The sequence below is a fragment of the Carcharhinus amblyrhynchos genome, chromosome 33, assembly GCF_965287045.1.
Source record: "Carcharhinus amblyrhynchos chromosome 33, sCarAmb.v2.hapA, whole genome shotgun sequence".
NCBI classification, from domain to species: domain Eukaryota; kingdom Metazoa; phylum Chordata; class Chondrichthyes; order Carcharhiniformes; family Carcharhinidae; genus Carcharhinus; species Carcharhinus amblyrhynchos.
The window spans coordinates 16,259,552-16,276,378 of record NC_137356.1 but is presented as its reverse complement, the minus strand read 5'-3'; the positions used below and the strand labels follow the sequence as shown (position 1 = coordinate 16,276,378).

At 47.6% G+C, this 16,827-nt stretch overlaps 1 protein-coding gene across 1 annotated transcript in view; it reads left to right on the top strand.

Moving 5' to 3' along the window:
* Positions 1 to 2,729: 2,729 nt before the first annotated feature.
* Positions 2,730 to 16,827, top strand: part of mcoln1a (mucolipin TRP cation channel 1a) — a 50,450-nt gene continuing 36,352 nt past the window's right edge. The window contains exons 1-2 of the mRNA XM_080216501.1: positions 2,730 to 2,841; positions 13,341 to 13,561. Coding sequence (XP_080072627.1) covers positions 2,817 to 2,841; positions 13,341 to 13,561 — 246 coding nt within the window. The 5' untranslated portion in view covers positions 2,730 to 2,816. The remainder of the gene's footprint in view (positions 2,842 to 13,340; positions 13,562 to 16,827) is intronic.

The window sequence follows — 16,827 nt, the reverse complement described above, 5'->3', positions numbered from 1 at the left end:
GCGTTTCAAAATGGTTATTGCAAATGGTGTAAAGGTATTTCAATTGCCTACATAGATCAAGTTGCACTTTGAGGTGCTTCCCTGTAATTGTGATGCTTGTAATATTTGCTGTATCCATTCATACAGCCAACAAAATCTCACCTGCTCTCCAACTGAGCGTAGACCTTGTCCCATTTACTTCTGAAAGGTCTGAGACTGCAACTTTCCCCTCATTGCATCTCTGTGGGAGGCTGCCACGAGCTTCGGTACATCTCTCAGCCCATAGCCCCGGGCGTTGGAATGTGCCTGTCTGCAACACGCAGTCGAGGGCAAATCTTTGCACTGGAAGATCAGCAAATGCGAGCAGATCAAAGAGCGTCCTTTGCACCTGTGGTATAAAGCATTGTGATTGTTTGAAATTTGGTATTCTTGTGTTTGTCCAAAATGGGTGAAAGATGAGAAACTTTGGAGACATGCCTCTCTTTTCAGTAACATTCAAGTTGCTCACAACAAAACAAATGTTGATGAAATATGTCAATGTTAAAATAGATAATATTTAAACAAATTAAAAGTTTATTTATTAGCTTCGTAAAGCAGCTCACACTACACTGCAGTGACCTTACTGTGAAAATCCCCTAGTTGCCACACTCTGGCACCTGTTCGGATACACAGGGAGAATTTAGCATGGCCAATCCACTTAACCAGCATGTCTTCAGAGGAAATTGGAGCATCCGGAGGAAATCCGTGCAGACTCCCCACAGACGGAGACCCAAGCCCGGGAATCAAACCTGGGTCCCGGGCACTGTGAGGCAGCAGTGCTAACCACTGTGCCACCCACTTAGTTGTTCTTTTAAGCTACTGAAAGTTGTGGTGCAAAAGAATTGAAATGACACATAACCGCTGAAATGAGTTGGCGATTCACTAACAGTGCTGGATGGAAACACACTGTGAAAGTGCTGAACCTACGCAGCAGATCTGTCAGCATCTGAAAGGGCTGAGGCTGTTGACTTTTAGCCTTATGCCCTTGTGCCATGCTGGTTGGCTGAAACCTTCACCTGATTTTTTTACAGTGGCACAGTGGGTTAGCACTGCTGCCTCACAGTGCCAGGGACCTGGGTTCGATTCCTGGCTTGGGTCACTGTCTGTGTGGAGTTTGCACATTCTCCCCATGTCTGCATGGGTTTCTCTGGTTGCTCCGGTTTCCTCCCACAGTCTGAAAGATGTGCTGGTCAGAGGCATTGACCCGAACAGGCGCCAGAGCGTGGCAACCACGGGAATTTCACAATAACTTCCTTGCAATGTTAATGAAAGCCTTACTTGTGACTAATAAATAAGCTTTAGTAATCAGTTTAGATTAACTTGGGTATTTGCCATTCTCAAGTCCTTTGTCTTCTGTAATAGCAAATGGCTTGAGTGGGTTGGAGCCAAGACTGTAAAAGACACAAAACCTTTAGTCCAAATTGTCGGCATATGTTGTAACTCTCAAATCTGTTGGATTTCTTGTTGCACACAACAAGCAAACACCGATTAGTTACAAAACAGAAAGAATCCATTTCAGACCATAAGATATAGGAGCAGAATTAGACCATTTGGCCCATCGAGTCTGCTCTGCCATTAAATCATAGCTGATAGGTTTCTCAATCCCATTCTCGCAACTAAAGCCGCACCAATCCCATTCTCCCACTAAAGCCACACAAATCCCATTCTCCAGCACTTGTCCCATTACCTTGAACATTATGATGTTTTCAAATATTTTAAAGGTTGTAAGCGCGTCCCACCACCCTGTGTGTGAAGAAGTGTTTTCTGAATCCCCTGCCCCCTCACCCTAAATCTGTACCCCCTCGTGATTGACCCGTGATGGTCTGGGTGTGTTTTCCCTGGAGGACAGGAAGCTCAGGGGGGATTTGATGGAGGTGGTGAGAGGCATCAAATCAGTTGATTGGTCTTTATCCCATGGCACTGGGCAGGGGTTTAAGGTGAGGAGTTAGCGGTTTGAGGGGATCTGAGGAAATGTCCTTCACACAGAGGGTGCCAGAGGGTCTGGTATAGGCCGCAACTCCAACAACAATTAAGGAACATCTGGATGAGCGCCGCTCGCTGGGGCAAGCTCTGGACCAGCCGTGGGCAGATGGGACCAGGATAGATTGGTGTTAGATGGTTAGCATAGACATGGTGGGCCGAAGGGCCTGTGCCTGTGCTACTGGAGGTCTCCAAGTGGAGGGCGGGATTTGCTCTGATTGACAGATTGTGGGCGAGTTTAGCTCTGAGTGACAGGCGGTGGGCGGGGTTTGCACTGAGTGACAGGCTGTGGGCGGGGTTTGCACTGAGTGACAGGCTGTGGGCGGGGTTTGCACTGAGTGACAGGCTGTGGGCGGGGTTTGCTCTGATTAGCAGGCTGTGGGCGGGATGTGCTCTGATTGACATGGTGTGGGCGGGGTTTGCTCTGGCGATGTGGGCGAGGCTTGCCTGGGCCATATGGGTGGGGTTTGCTCTGATTTGGGTATGCCGGCGTTGGACTGGCGTAAACACAGTAAAAAGTCTGGTGTTGTCAGACTTTTTGCTCTGATTGACATTGTATGGGCGGGGTTTGCTCTGATTGAAATGGTATGGGCGGGGTTTGTTCTGATTGACATGGTATGGGCGGGGTTTGCTCTGATTGACATGGTATGGGCGGGGTTTGCTCTGAGTGACAGGCGGTGGGCGGTGACAGGCGGTGGGCGGGGCCCGCGCCGGTCACGCGGTGCCGGGGCTGGGCCTCGGGAGTTGACGCCGGCAGGCGGAGTGAAGCCGAGTCCCGGAGAGGGAACCGGGGCCGCAGCTCCGGGCCCGCCGGCACCATGGCCGCCGACAGCCGCCTGGCAGGTAGGAGGCTCAAAGCCCATTCTCCTCCCCCTCACTCTCCTCCCCTCCCCCCTCCGTCCTCAGCCCCCCTCACCCTCATCCCCCACCCCCCTCACCCTCATCCCCCACCCCCCTCACCCTCATCCCCCACCCCCCACCTTCTCTCCCTCACTCTCACCTCCCCCTCATTCCCTCACCTCCCCCTCATTCCCTCACCTCCCCCTCATTCCCTCATCCCCACCACCCTCATCTTCCCCTCCCCCTCCTCCTCCTCACATTTGCTGTGTTGTCTGCTCTGTGATGAGTAGCTCTGGGTACACTCTGTGCTGTGTGCCAGTGTTGATGTTGTATTTGTTCAGTGTGATGTATTCTCAGTGTGGGGGAGGGGGGAGGGTTTCTGCATTCTGCCTCTCAGCAGTTCCAGGTCTGATCTGCTCCGCTCCTGATGATGTTTTCTGGTGACTGGGGATTATCTCCTGCCTCAGCCTCACTGGAAACTGGACTAGAATCACATCATGTAATCCTGACAGTGCAGCACAGGACATTTGACCCATTAAGTCTGCACCAACTCTCCGACAGAGCAGCTTACCCAGGCCCTCTTCTACCACTTTAGCCCTGTAATGCTACACATTTAGAAGTCTCACAACACCAGGTTAAAGCCCGACCAGTTTATTTGATAGTAATCCCACAAGCTTTCGGAAATGGTGTTCCTTCGTCATACAGTGTGACACACACCTGATGAAGGAACACCGTTTCTGAAAGCTTGTGGGATTACTATCAAATAAACTGGTTGGACTCTAACCTGGTGTTGTGAGACTTCTTACTGTGTTTACCCCAGTCCAACACCGGCATCTCTATATCATCCTTCACGTTTACCATAGCTCATCCATCTAACCTGCACATCTTTGGACACTTGGGGGTAATTTAGCGTGGTCAATGCACCTAACCTGCACATTTTTGGAGTGTGCGGGCACGGTGGCACAGTAGTCAGCCTTAGCACTGCTGCCTCTCAGCGCCAGAGACCCAGGTTCAATTCTGCCTTAGGTCACTGTCTGTGTGGAGTTTGCACGCTCTCCCCGTGTCTGCATGGGGTTTCCACCGGGTGCTCCAGTTTCCTCCCACAGTCCGAAAGACGTGCTGGTTAGGGAGCGATGACCCAAACAGATGCCGGAGTGTGGCCACTAGGGGAATTTCACAGCAACTTCTTTGCAGTGTTAATGTAAGCCTTACTACTTTTTTATGTGTGTGGAAACCAGAGCACCTAGAGGAAACCCACGCAGACACAGGGAGAAGGTGTAGTCTCCACATGGACAGTGACCTGAGGCTGGAATTGAACCTGGGTCCCTTGCGCTGAGGCAGCAGCGCTAACTACTGTGCCATGAAGAAATGCCTTTTCCTCCGTAAGGAATGGGGAGTCGTCTTGGAGTTCTCTCCTCCCTATCTGCGAGTGTTATGGGAGGTTATGTATAGCTGGAGTCTCTGGACTGATACTTGGAGGTTTTATTTGGAAGATGTGCGAAGCCAATGTTCCCTCAGATGATGGCTTGCCATGGGAACTGGAGGAAGGGAGGGTATTCCCACCTTTCAACCTCTGGACCCTCTCCAAGGCCAGCACATCCTTCCTTAGATATGAGGCCCAAAATGGCTTACAATACTCTGACCAGAGCCTTATACAGTCTCAGTAAGTAGCCTCACAACACCAGTTAAAGTCCAACAGGTTTATTTGGTAGCACAAGCTTTCGGAGCGTATGCCCTAGCATACAGCAGAAAGCATTGTTTCTTGCATGCTATATAGACAAAGCATTCCATTCATAGAGAAGGAAAGGAGAGGGTGCAGAATGTAATGTTACAGTCGGAGCTAAGATGTGGAGAAATTTAATGCAAGGCAGGTCCATTCGAAAGTCTGATGACAACAAGGAAGAAGTTTCAAGGCACTATGGGAACTTTAGGGAAGGAATTCCAGAGTTTGGGAGCTGGAGAATGGAAGATGTAATCATCAGGGAATGGGAATGTTGAGTCCCTGACCAGTGCAGAGTTTGCTCAGTTTAGCTGGAGTGGGGAGATGGGGATTGTTGAGCAGGGTGTGAGGTAGAGGCATGAGGAAGTCATTGTAACAGGTGAGTGGGAAGGGACTCTCCAGGATTCCAGCTGCTTTTGTACATGAAAGCATGCAGTACATGCTTTTGTACTGCACGGGGAGGCTGCTGTTGTTTGTTGAATTCTACTTCAGAATTAATGTGCCTCATTTTTTAGTAAAAGAGGAACCTAAAAGATAACGAAAAGCAGCTTTGAATGTGATTGGAGTGTGTGATTGATGAGTGAGAAGATTTACAGCTGACGGTTTGGGTTTCTGTGTTCAATTCCTGTTGTGAATTCAGCATTTTGATTTCACTTCCCAACTAGTCTTGTCTTCTGACAGTGATGGACAGCGCAAGTTGGGCGTCCTTTCGTTCTGACTCAACATTGGTTCTGTTCTTGCTCCACAGATGCTGTCAGAGCTGCTGAGATTTTCCAGCATTTTTCTGTTTTTGTTTAAATAATCCTGAGTAATCTGAGGCGGGTGGGAATCTTACCTCCCCATCTCTTCAATCCTGTTAAGCATTCAAAGTGTGTCCAAACGCCGCGCTGTTGCAGATTGAGCGTCGATGGCATCAGTGCTTTCTTTCATGGCGTGTGCAGAGTCTAGAATGTCCTCCTCTTCAGCGGCTCAGTGCGACGTGAGGCATCTTTGGTTTACACGTTCAGCAGCCCAAGCCACTGTTCCCACTCCAAAGGCCTCAACGCACTGTCTGGTCTTGAGTGCGGTACCAAGGAGGGAGGGAGGGGGGTGCATTGTCAGATGCTCCATCTTTAACTTTGGTGGGGTGTTAAAGCAAGGACCTCTCCGGGGGACAGTTTTTAAAGTATTCTGGAGAAGCGCCAGGAAGATCTTCCTGGCAGAGCAGCACTACGTCACGATTCTCATTTGGGAGCTGATGGGCCGAATGGCCTTCCTCAGAATCACAGAATACTACAGCGCAGAAGAGGCCCTTCGGCCTGCCGAGTATGCACCAACGCATGAAATGCCCTGACTTGCCCACCTAATCTCTCTTCATTGAATCATAGAACCCCTACTGTGCAGAAGGAGGCCATTGGGCTCGTTGAGTCTGCACCAACTACAATCCCAACTAGGTCTTATTCCAGCTTAGCTACTCTGCTAATCCCTCTAACCTATCGCCTCCTGGAATACTAAGGGTTAATTTAGCATGCCTGATCAACCTACCCTGCACATCTTCAGACTGTAGATGGAAACCGGAGGAAAGCCACGCAGACGTGGGAAGGATGTGCAAGCTTCACACAGATGGTGACCCAAGCCAGGAATCGGACCTGGATCCATGGAGCTGTGAGGCAGCAGCGCTAACCACTGTGCTACATGCACTTGCCAGCACTTGGCCCATAGCCTTGAATGTTATGGCTGCCAAGTGCTCATCCAGGTACTTTATTAAAGGATGTGGGGCACCCCGCCTCCCTCCCAGGCAGCGCATTCCAGACCCTCACCACCCTCTGGGCAAAAACGTTTATCCTCAAATCTCCCCAACACCTCCCACCCCTCACTTTTAACTTGTGTCCCTGTGTGACTGACCTTTCAACTAAGGGGAACAGCTGCTCCTTAAGCACTCCTGCACTGTGACAGCTCTGGTGCTGTGTACTGACTGCTATTTGTTCCTCAAGCACCATCACACAAAAAAAATCAAGAACAGGAAATGCTGGAAAATCTCAGCAGGTCTGACAGCACCTGCAGGGAGAGAATAGGGCCAATGTTTAGAGTCTAGATGACTCTTTATCAGCTCTTTCGTCCAGCTCTGACTGAGGGTCATCCAGACTTAAAACATTGGCATTATTCTCTCCACACAGATGCTGTCAGACCTGCTGAGATCTTCCAGCATTTTCTGTTTTTGTTTCGGATTCCAGTATCCACAATATTTTTGCCTTTATCATAAAAAGAGAATGCTCTGTTCCTTACCATACAATGCCTGTGGGATCTTGCTGTGCACAAAGGGGGCTGCAAAGCGCTTTGGGACATCGTGAAAAGCACTGCGTATCTGCAAGTCTTTTATTTTTACATGGATGTGCTTGTTTTCCTGACTGAACTGCTTGACAATAGACGTGGTGGGTGAAGGGTTGACTGCGGAGAGGAATCTAAATCCAAGTCTCCCTTTCATTTCCAACAGGAATGGATTGGAGATTAAGAACATAAGAAATACTCCTGCTCCTATTTCTTATGTTCTTAATCTCCAATCCATTCCTGTTGGAAATGAAAGGGAGACTTGGATTTACATAGTGCCTTGCAATGATGGTGGCGCAGTGATTAGCATTGCTGCCTTACAGCACCAGGAATCCCTGGCTTAGGTCACTGTCTGTGTGGAGTCTGCACATTCTCCCTATGTCTGCGTGGGTTTCCTCTGGCTGCTCCGATTTTCTCCCACATTTTGAAAGATGTGCTGGTTAGGGTGCATTGACCATGCTAAATTCTCCCTCAGTGTACCCGAACATGCACCGGAGTCTGGCGACAAAGGGATTTTTCACAGTAGCTTCATTGCAGTGTTAATTGTAAGCCTTACTTGTGACACAGATTTTAAAAAAAGTCAAAGAGCTTTATAGCTGCCCTATCTCGATGGATGTCAGTCCAGTATTCAGAAGTCTGAACTCTGATCTTCAGAGGTGGGCAAATTATTTTTTAATTAATCTCTGTTCTCATGTCAATTTCTTAACAGTTACTTATTAAACTCTGCTACTTCTTGTACTCTGCTCAGCTAATCACCCAACTCAGTTGAACGCTGAGCTCAGGAGGCATTTTCTCACTGTGTCTGGTACAGCATGAGAGTCCCAGCTGCTTAACAAATTCCACCTTGCACTCTACCCCCCTTTTCCGAGAAAGTTCAAATCCCAGGTTCCGCTGCTCAAGTCAGTGATGCTTAGCCAGATGCTGTACCCTGGCCTCAGTTTTGTCTTGTCTTGGTCGTGGGGGGGGTAAGGCGAGGAGGGGCTGGATAGGCAGTCGGAGCGTGTGGCCGGGAAGGGTTGGGTAATTCAGCCGTGATCTCTGCTGCTGTGCTGCAGGGTCTCAGAACGAGAAGGAAAAGAATTGGGGAGAAAGAAATTATGTGAAATAATGGAGCGATCTGGGTGGCATGGTGGCACAGTGGTTAGCACTGCTGCCTCACAGTGCCAGGGAACCAGGGTTCGATTCCAGCCTTCAGTGACTGTGGGAAAAAAAAATAAAGTTTAGGGCTTATGTTAACACTGTAATGAAGTTATTGTGAAAATCCCTTAGTCGCCACACTTCAGCGCCTGTTCGGGTACACTGAGGGAGAATTTAGCACCTAACCAGCATGTCTTGTGGACTGTGGGAGGAAACCCATGCAGTCATGGGGAAAATGTGCAAACTCCACACAGACAGTGACCTGAGCTGGGAATTAAACTGAGGCTCCTGGTGCCATGAAACAGTAGTGCTAACCACTGTGCCATCATGCCACCCCGGTTTGCACATTCTCTCTGATCTCCAGACAAATTATTTTCTCATTATTCTCTGTTCTAATGTCAATTTCTTAACAGTTACTTAATAAGCTCTGCTGCTTCTTGTACTCTGCCCAGCTTATCTCGCAGCCCACTTGAACACTGAGCTCAGCAGGCACTTTCTCACTGTTTGGTGCAGCACAAGGGTCCCGCCTGCAATGCTGCTTAGCAAATTCTCACTTGCACTCTATCCCCCTTTTCCTCCGGGTGCTCTGGTTTCCTCCCACAGTTCGAATGATGTGCAGGTTAGGTTGATTGGCCGTGCTAAATTGCCCCTTAGTGTCAGGGTAAATATCTGGGGTTACAGGAATGGAGTCAGGGCAGGATTGTTGTTGGTCCAGGCTCGATGGGCCAAATGGCTTCCTTCTGCACTGCTGGGACTCCATGATTCTACTTCTGAAAGTAAACGTGATGTGATGGCGAAGTAATCCAGCAGGAATTCTACGAGGACTCAGTGCTTTAGAATGTGGAACTCACTATCCAAGGGAGAGAACAGTCCACAGTGTTATGTGAAGGCTTGATCTTCGCCAGAGGAACAGGATTAGAAAGATATGCTGGTAGGTTGGGAAGAGATTCCCGTGGAATGTAAATGCCAGCGCAGATTAGATAAGAAAATGACCTTTCCTGTGCTCTGGACCCTGTATACTATGGCGCTGTGTACAAAACAAACCAATGCTAACTGGGAGTACAGAGTCTACTTATTGTCATACAGGACGGCCCTGCACACTAGAAACCTCTTGACCTGTTTCACCCTGTGCCACACAGGCCCCTTAAATTTCAACTGGATCCATCTACTCTCCAATCCGGTGTCTGAATTTAATCCCGGATAGGATTGACCAGGAGGCCGGAGCAGGCATCCTGAAGCCAGCTGAATGAGGCACCGGAACGATTAGGTTTATTGGATGGCGTGACTGAGCTGGTACACATTTTTCCTAATCCTCAGGGGCAGTGTTCGATGTTTTTCTCCTTCTTCAGGCTCCTGACTCTCTGCTTGTAACATTGTGTAAGTAGCTTGTGCAATTTGCCTATTTAAATATGTGCTGGGAATATCTTCTGAGTCACACACAATCTGTCAGGCATGAGAAGGCCACTTGGTCCATCGTGCTGACACCAGCTCCCTAAGTGACCCATTCCCCACCTGCTTGAACCAGTTGCTGAATCATTGACCAGTTGGCTGCACAGTGACACAGTGGTTAGCACTGCTACCTCTCAACGCCAGACACTGGCTTGGGCCAGTGTCAGTGCGGAGTCTGCACTTTCTCCATGTCTTTGTGGTTTTCCTCCGAGTGCTCTGGTTTCCTCCCACAGTCCAAACATGTGCTGGCTGGGTCAATGTCAGACTTTCTCCCCGTGTCTGTGTGGGTTTTCCTCTGGGTGCTCCGGTTTCCTCCCACTGTCCAAAGATGTGCTGTAGGAAGTCTCACAACACCAGGCTTACCTGTTGGACTTTAACCTGGTGTTGTGAGACTTCTTACTGTATTTACCTCAGTCCAACGCTGGCATCTCCACATCAGACGTGCTGGTTAGGGTGCATTGGCCGTGCTAAATTCTCCCTCAGTGTCCGCGAGCAGGCGCCTGAGGGTAGCTTGGAAAATCTCAGCAGGCCTGACAGCATCTGTGGGGAGAGGATAGAGCCAAGGTTTCGTGTCTAGATAACTCTTTGTTATGAGCTCTGACAAAGGGTCATCCAAACATGAAACGTAGGCTCTATTCTCTCCCCACAATCTCTGTCAGACCTGCTGAGATTTTCCAGCATTTTCTGTTTTTGTTTCAGATTTTCATTGCAGTATTAATGTAAGCCTACTTGTGATACTGATAAACAAAATAGAAGTGTTTTGCTTTACTGAAACTTCTATCGATTATTTCTATTAAAATAGCCCTTTTCATTACTCCAGATCCTTCACAATAGGAGTGGAATTAGAGGGTAACTTGGAGGAGGAGGTGAAATATGTAGTTACACCTTCGGTACACCTCAAAGCAGTTTGCAGCCATTCATTTTGAGTGCAGTCTTTGGTTTGATTTGATTTATTATTGTCATGTGTATTAGTATACAGTGAAAAGTATTATTTCTTGTGCGACATACAACGCATACCATTCATAGGGAAGGAAAGGAGAGAGTGTAGAATGTAGGGTTACAGTCATAGCTAGGATGTAAAGCATTGTTAGAGAGATTAAAAGAATCAGAATGAAGTTTTAGAGGTGTAGAATGAGAGTAAAAGATAGAATTAGAAGGTATGTTGGGGACAGTGTGTAAGAAGCCGCCTCATTCTGGCGCTGTCTTGGAATCAGTCATTCACACGCAGACAAATAGAATAGGCAATTTACCCACAGCAGTCAGGCAACTGACCAGGTAATGTGAGGGTGCCTCCAGCTAAAGACTGACCAGAAAGTACTCGCTGCTCATCTTTCTACAGCAGCCAAGGACCTTGTATCCACATGAACAGTGATTAATCTGACGGTGTGCGTTCCCCGTGGTGCTATTCCTCTGATATTGTGGTTGGTGTATCTGTGTGCCTGGGTCTCTGGAGTGAGACTTGAACCCACCACCTTCTGAGGCGAGAGCGCTGGTTGATTATTGCTGTTGCTGGGTGTAATACAACTGCTTTAACATTGCTCCATAGTCACACCGGCTGGTTGAGATTCTGGACTATTAGTCCAGTTTCTTTTGGCCATGCCCCCTGTTTGCCAGCTGACTCTTGAGACTCTGACTACAGTTCTGTGGGTGCCAATGTGCCCATTCTTCGTGCGTTGGTCTAGATGTCATCGGCAGCTTATCAAACCCACGGGTGGAGCTTCACAGTGAGCTCTGTCTCTGGCATCACTCATGCTGGGCGCAGTCAGTGCATTGGCAACCCTGATGTCTTGGAAAATCTCAGCAGGTCTGACAACATCTGTGGGGAGAGAATAGAGCCAAGGTTTTGTGTCTAGATAACCCGTTATGAGCTCTGACGCGAAACGTAGGCTCTATTCTCTCCCCACAGGCTCTGCCAGACTTAGAACATAGAAAAACTACAGCACAAACAGGCCTTTCAGCCCACAAGTTGCACTGATGATATCCCTACCTACTGGGCTTACCTATAACCCTCAATTCTATTAATTCCCATGTACTCATCCAGAAAAATAAAACCTGCTGAGATTTTCCAGCATTTTCTGTTTTTTTCTAATTCCAGCATCTGCAGTAGTTTGCTTTTATTTTGACCCTGACATCGTAACTTTGTGCAAAATGTCTGCTCTGTTTGCCTTTGGAATTGATTCCTTGTGACAGATATATGAATGCAGGTTCTTCCATCTGTGCGCAAGGACAGGAAGTGGATTTAAAATGCCTGCAAATCTGGACTGAATTTGATTATGGTAATTGTTATTCTTGTGACCTCAAATTGACTTGCAGGTTCCTTGTCGGTAGCTGTATAATTTTTAAAGTAATATCTAGTTGGATGTTAGCTTCACTTCTGTATTTGAACCCTGTGCTTGTGCAGTGAGTTGAGAATTGGGCTTTTCAGTGTACTCTCCTTGTGGCCCGCTGACCAGTTTCTGCTTCATGTGGTTTTGAACCTAAATTGCGAGGGGAAGGGAGGAGGGTTCCAAACATGCTGTACCCCAATATCGAGCGCTTTGTTTGCGATAAATGTTGCTTTAGGGGTGGCTGTCTCTGAAGAAGGATCGGCTATTTAAGACCAAGATGAGGGAAAAGTGTCTTCGGTTTGAACATTATGAATCTAGGGATTCTTTACCCCAGAGAACTTGTTAACCGGGGTGTGGTCAAAACCGAGATTGGCAGGTATTTGGATATTAAAGGGATTTTCGGGATAGTGAGAGGAGGAGATGGGAGGGTAACTTGTTGAATTGTGGTCAATGGTTTCATGGCCATTAGGGCAGACATGAGGGACACTTTGTTTTCTTATACACTAGGGAGGTGATGGCCTAGTGGTATTACCGCTAGATTATTAATGCAGAAACTCAGCTAATGTTCTGAAGACCTGGGTTTGAATCTCAACAAATAGGTTGGACTAAAACCTGGTGTTGTCAGACTTTTCACTCTGTTTACGCCAGTCCAACGCCGGCATACCCACATCATGACTTTGAATCTCACATCAGCAGATGGTGGAATTTGAATTCAATAAAAAAATCTGGAATTAAGAACCCACTGATAACCATGAAATCATTGTCGGAAAAACCCATCTGGCTCACTGATGTCCTTTAGGAAGGAAATCTACCATCCTTGTCGGTCTGGCCTACATGTGACTCCAGAGCAACTTACAAATAAAACTTTTTACGTTTATGCGACTCCAGAGCTACAGCAATGTCTTTGACTCTCAAATGTACTCCAAGGTCTGGGCAATAAATGCTGGCCCAGCCAACAATGCCCATGTCCCAATAATGAGTAAACAAAAATACATCCTCGTACATTGTATTGCTGAAATGGGATATCTGGGAGGGGCAGTGAGCCGATATGAGTGTGCATTGCCCAGAGTCAGCTCCACAATATTTTACAGTGCCTTATCCTGGACTCTGTACGATGGACCTGTTGGAAGTGCTGTGCCTGTATCTAATTATGGTTTAGTCATTTTGGGCCAGTAATGGCTCTCAAACAGCAGTGAGTTGAATGACCAGTTAATCAGGATTGTTGGTAGTTACTGAGGAAGGAGTATTCACTAAGGAACCAGAAAAGATCCCTGCCCCCTGTCCAGGGCAAGTACTCTAACTTTACCTCTTCGTGTGAAGACGGGTGCTTGGTTTCACCTGTCTCGTGAATTGCGTAACTTATGAAAGCCATTTAGTTTGGACTGGTGTGACAGGATCACAATGCATGGGGATTAGGGGTATTTGGGAACGGTTGGCCCAGAACTTGAGGGAGAGACAAAGGTATCGTTGTGTGGGCCAGGAGTTGGACTGAACTGAGATTTGCTTCTTTACAGAAAGTGTAACTTTGTGCGTTGCTGACTTTTCCTTCTCTATCCATTCAGAAAGAGAGAAGCTGCTGACTCCAGTGAACAGTTATGGCTCCCAAGATGGTGTCCACATCTTGCCCCCTCGACCCAGCCTCTCCTTCCAGGAGCAGGAGGAGGAACTGAGAAGGAAGCTGAAATATTTCTTCATGAGCCCCTGCGATAAGTTTCGAGCAAAAGGCCGGAAGCCCTACAAGCTCTTGGTGCAAATATTCAAGCTCATCGCAGTCACCACACAGGTAAGGCCTAACAGTTGGAGCAGGCTGCCATGTAGGGTTGACACAGCTTGGAACGGAAGCTGAATGGACTCTCAAGGACTGCAGCCCTCAAAAAGATGTTAGGGGGTGGGGGGCAGTGGTGATGTCCTGGTCATATAAAGAGCTAACTCTCTGGTGGACTTGGGTTCAAACCTCACCACGGAATCGAAATTCAATTGATTAAAAAAGATCTGAAATTGAAAGGTGTTATCTAATGAAACTATTGTTGATTGTTGGAAAAACTCATCTGGTTCACTAATGCCGTTTAAGAAAGGAAATCTGCTGTCCTTACCCGGTCTGGCCCAGGTGTGACTCCTGAGCCACAGCAGTGTGCTTCATAGAATCCTACAGTGCAGAAGGAGACCATTCGGTCCATCAAGTCTGCACCAACTACAATCCGACACAGGCCCTAATCCCCATAACTCCATGTATTTACCCTAGTTAGTCTCCCTGACACTAAGGGACAATTTAGCACAGCCAGTCCACCTAACCCACACATCTTTGGACTGTGGGAGGAAACCAGAGCACCCGGAGGAAACCCACGCAGACACAGGGAGAATGTGCAGACCCCACACAGACAGTGACCCAAGCCAGGAATTGAACCTGGGTCCCTGGCACCACCACAACTTGGTTTTATCTTTGTCTCTCCCTCGAGGCCTGACCCCTACTGTGAGCCTTTCACATCAGTCCAGACTGAATGGCTTTCATAAGTCATGCAGCTCACATGATATGTGAAACCAAGTTATTGACTCTTAACTGGCCTTTAGGGCAATTAGGGATGGACAACAAATGCTGGCACATCTGCTGAAAGAATTTAAAAAGTGGGAGTTTGCGCGGGGATTACCACTATTGCACCAGCTGAAATCATTGTTTGTTTGTACTTTGGTACGCGCAGTTATAAATGTTATTTACTCACTGTTAATGGGAGCACTCCAAGGCATTCGCTGTTTCTTCATGACTGGGTCCAAATCCTGGAACTTGCTCCTGAACAGCACTGGAAGCTGCATCACCATGTGGATCATAGCCATGATGTGGATATGCCGGCGTTGGACTGGGGTAAACACAGTAAAAAGTCTGACAACACTAGGTTTCAGTCCAACCGATTTATTTGATAGTCAGGTAACGAAGGGGCTAACCCGAAAGCTAGTGCATTTACTATCAAATAAATTGCTTGGACTGAAACCTGGTGTTGTCAGACTTTTTACTGATCATAGCCATTACAGAGCAGGGCACCCACTACCTTCTCACTGGGAAATCTGGATGGGGCATTGCAATGCCAGCCTTGCCAATGTACCCACCATCGTTTTAAAGTGTTGGCTTACAGCAATCATGGAATTGAGTTTAGCACATCAACTTATAGGCTGGAATCTTTCAGCTGTTAACACCAGCGTGATCTTCTGTCCCTGCCAATGGCACAGCCCCACTATGGGTTTCCTGGCAGCAGACCAGAAGATCCCATTGCCAGGGAACTGCGCCGAGTCCCACTGTGAGAAGGATGCCTTGGGGAGGACAGAGGGTCCCACCTGTAGACTCTCGCTCACTGAATCCACTCTCGTTGCTGGAAATTTAAATACCAGCATTATGTTGCTAAATCTTAGGGAAAAAAAAGGAGTTTGAAGGAAGATTTCTGTATCACTTCTCAATCTGAAGTTGCTATATTGTTTGTTTGTAATCCTGAGAGACAAAGGTAGGAAACTGGATGAAATGTTTATTTTCTCTTGGGGAAGCTCTTCTCCCTGCATGTACATCCATTTCACAGCTGCCCACTTTTAAGTTTATTCATCAGTGGTGCAAGCAGGCTTACGTTAACACCACGATGAAATCACTATGAAAATCCCCCAGTCACCACACTCCGGCACCTGTTCGGATACACTAAGGGAGAGTTTAGCATGGCCAATCCACCCTAACCAGCACGTCTTTAAGACTGTGGGAGCACTCAAAGGAAACCCATGCAGACACAGGAAGAATGTGCGGACTTCACACAGACAGTGACCCAAGCTGGGAATTGAACTTGGGTCCCTGGAGCTGTGAGGCACCAGTGCTAATTACTGTGTCACTGTGCCACCCCACAGGGAGATGAAACCATGGAAGATTCCTAGTGCAAGGCTGGATGTGTTCATCATGTGGGTGGCACTGTGGTTAACACTGGTGCCTCACAGCTCCAGGGAGTCGGGTTCAGTTCCCAGCTTGGATCACTCTGTGTGGAGTTTGCATGTTCTTCCCATGCCTGTGTAGATTTCCTCTGGGTGCTCCGGTTTCCTCCCACTGTCTGAAAGATGTGCTGGTTAGGGTATATTGGCCACACTAAAATCTCCCTCAGTGTACCTGAACAGGTGCTGGAGTGTGGCAACTGGGGAATTTTCTCAGTAGCTTCATTGCGCTGTTAATGTAAGACTACTTGTGACTAATAAATCAACTTTCAAATTCTAACTTTATATTTGCCCAAGGTGAGTACTCACTGGCAAGACCAGCATTCGTTGCCCATCCCAAACTGTTTTTGAGAAGGTGGTGGTGTGTTGCCATCTTGAAACTGTTGCCGACCACGTGGTGTAGGTACACCCACAGTGCTGTTAGGAAGAGGCTGTTGGGGGGGGTTTTCTCCAATTTTAATGCAGCGACAGTGAAGGAACGCTGATGTAATTCCACATCAGGAGTATGCATAGATCAGTAGAGCAACGTCAGGCAGTGTTGTTCCTATGCATCTGGTGTCCTCGGTCTGTGTGGTAGAGGCCAGGAGTTTAGAAGTGCTATCAAAGGAGCCTGGTCAAGTTGCTTCAAGCACCATCACTCCAGCAATGCTCAGCAAAGGGACTAAGTTTTGAAGAGAAATTCTTGCAGGGTGTGCTGGAAGCTATTGAGGCGTGAGGGTAAGCTGTGAACACTCATTCTCCAGTAGAAATTGCTGAGTAGACGTACATTCTCAAGCAGAACAGGAAAATGCATTTTAGCTATGTACGTATTAAACAAGCACCTTCCACTCTTCAATAATTAAGGAAGTAAACCACCCAACAATCAAAGCACACTGCTTTCCATTTTGCATTTTACCACAAAAATGGTAAAATTCATATATATGTTACGTGGGAATGAGTATTACGATCGCGGCAATGTGTGTTACTCAGGTTCAATTTGCTAATTCAAAATGCTCTTAACCGTGTCTGACCAAAGACTAACCTACAAACATAAAAGATAGGAGCAGGAGGAGGCCAATTCAGCCCTTTGAGCCTGCTCTGCCATTCATCACGGTCATG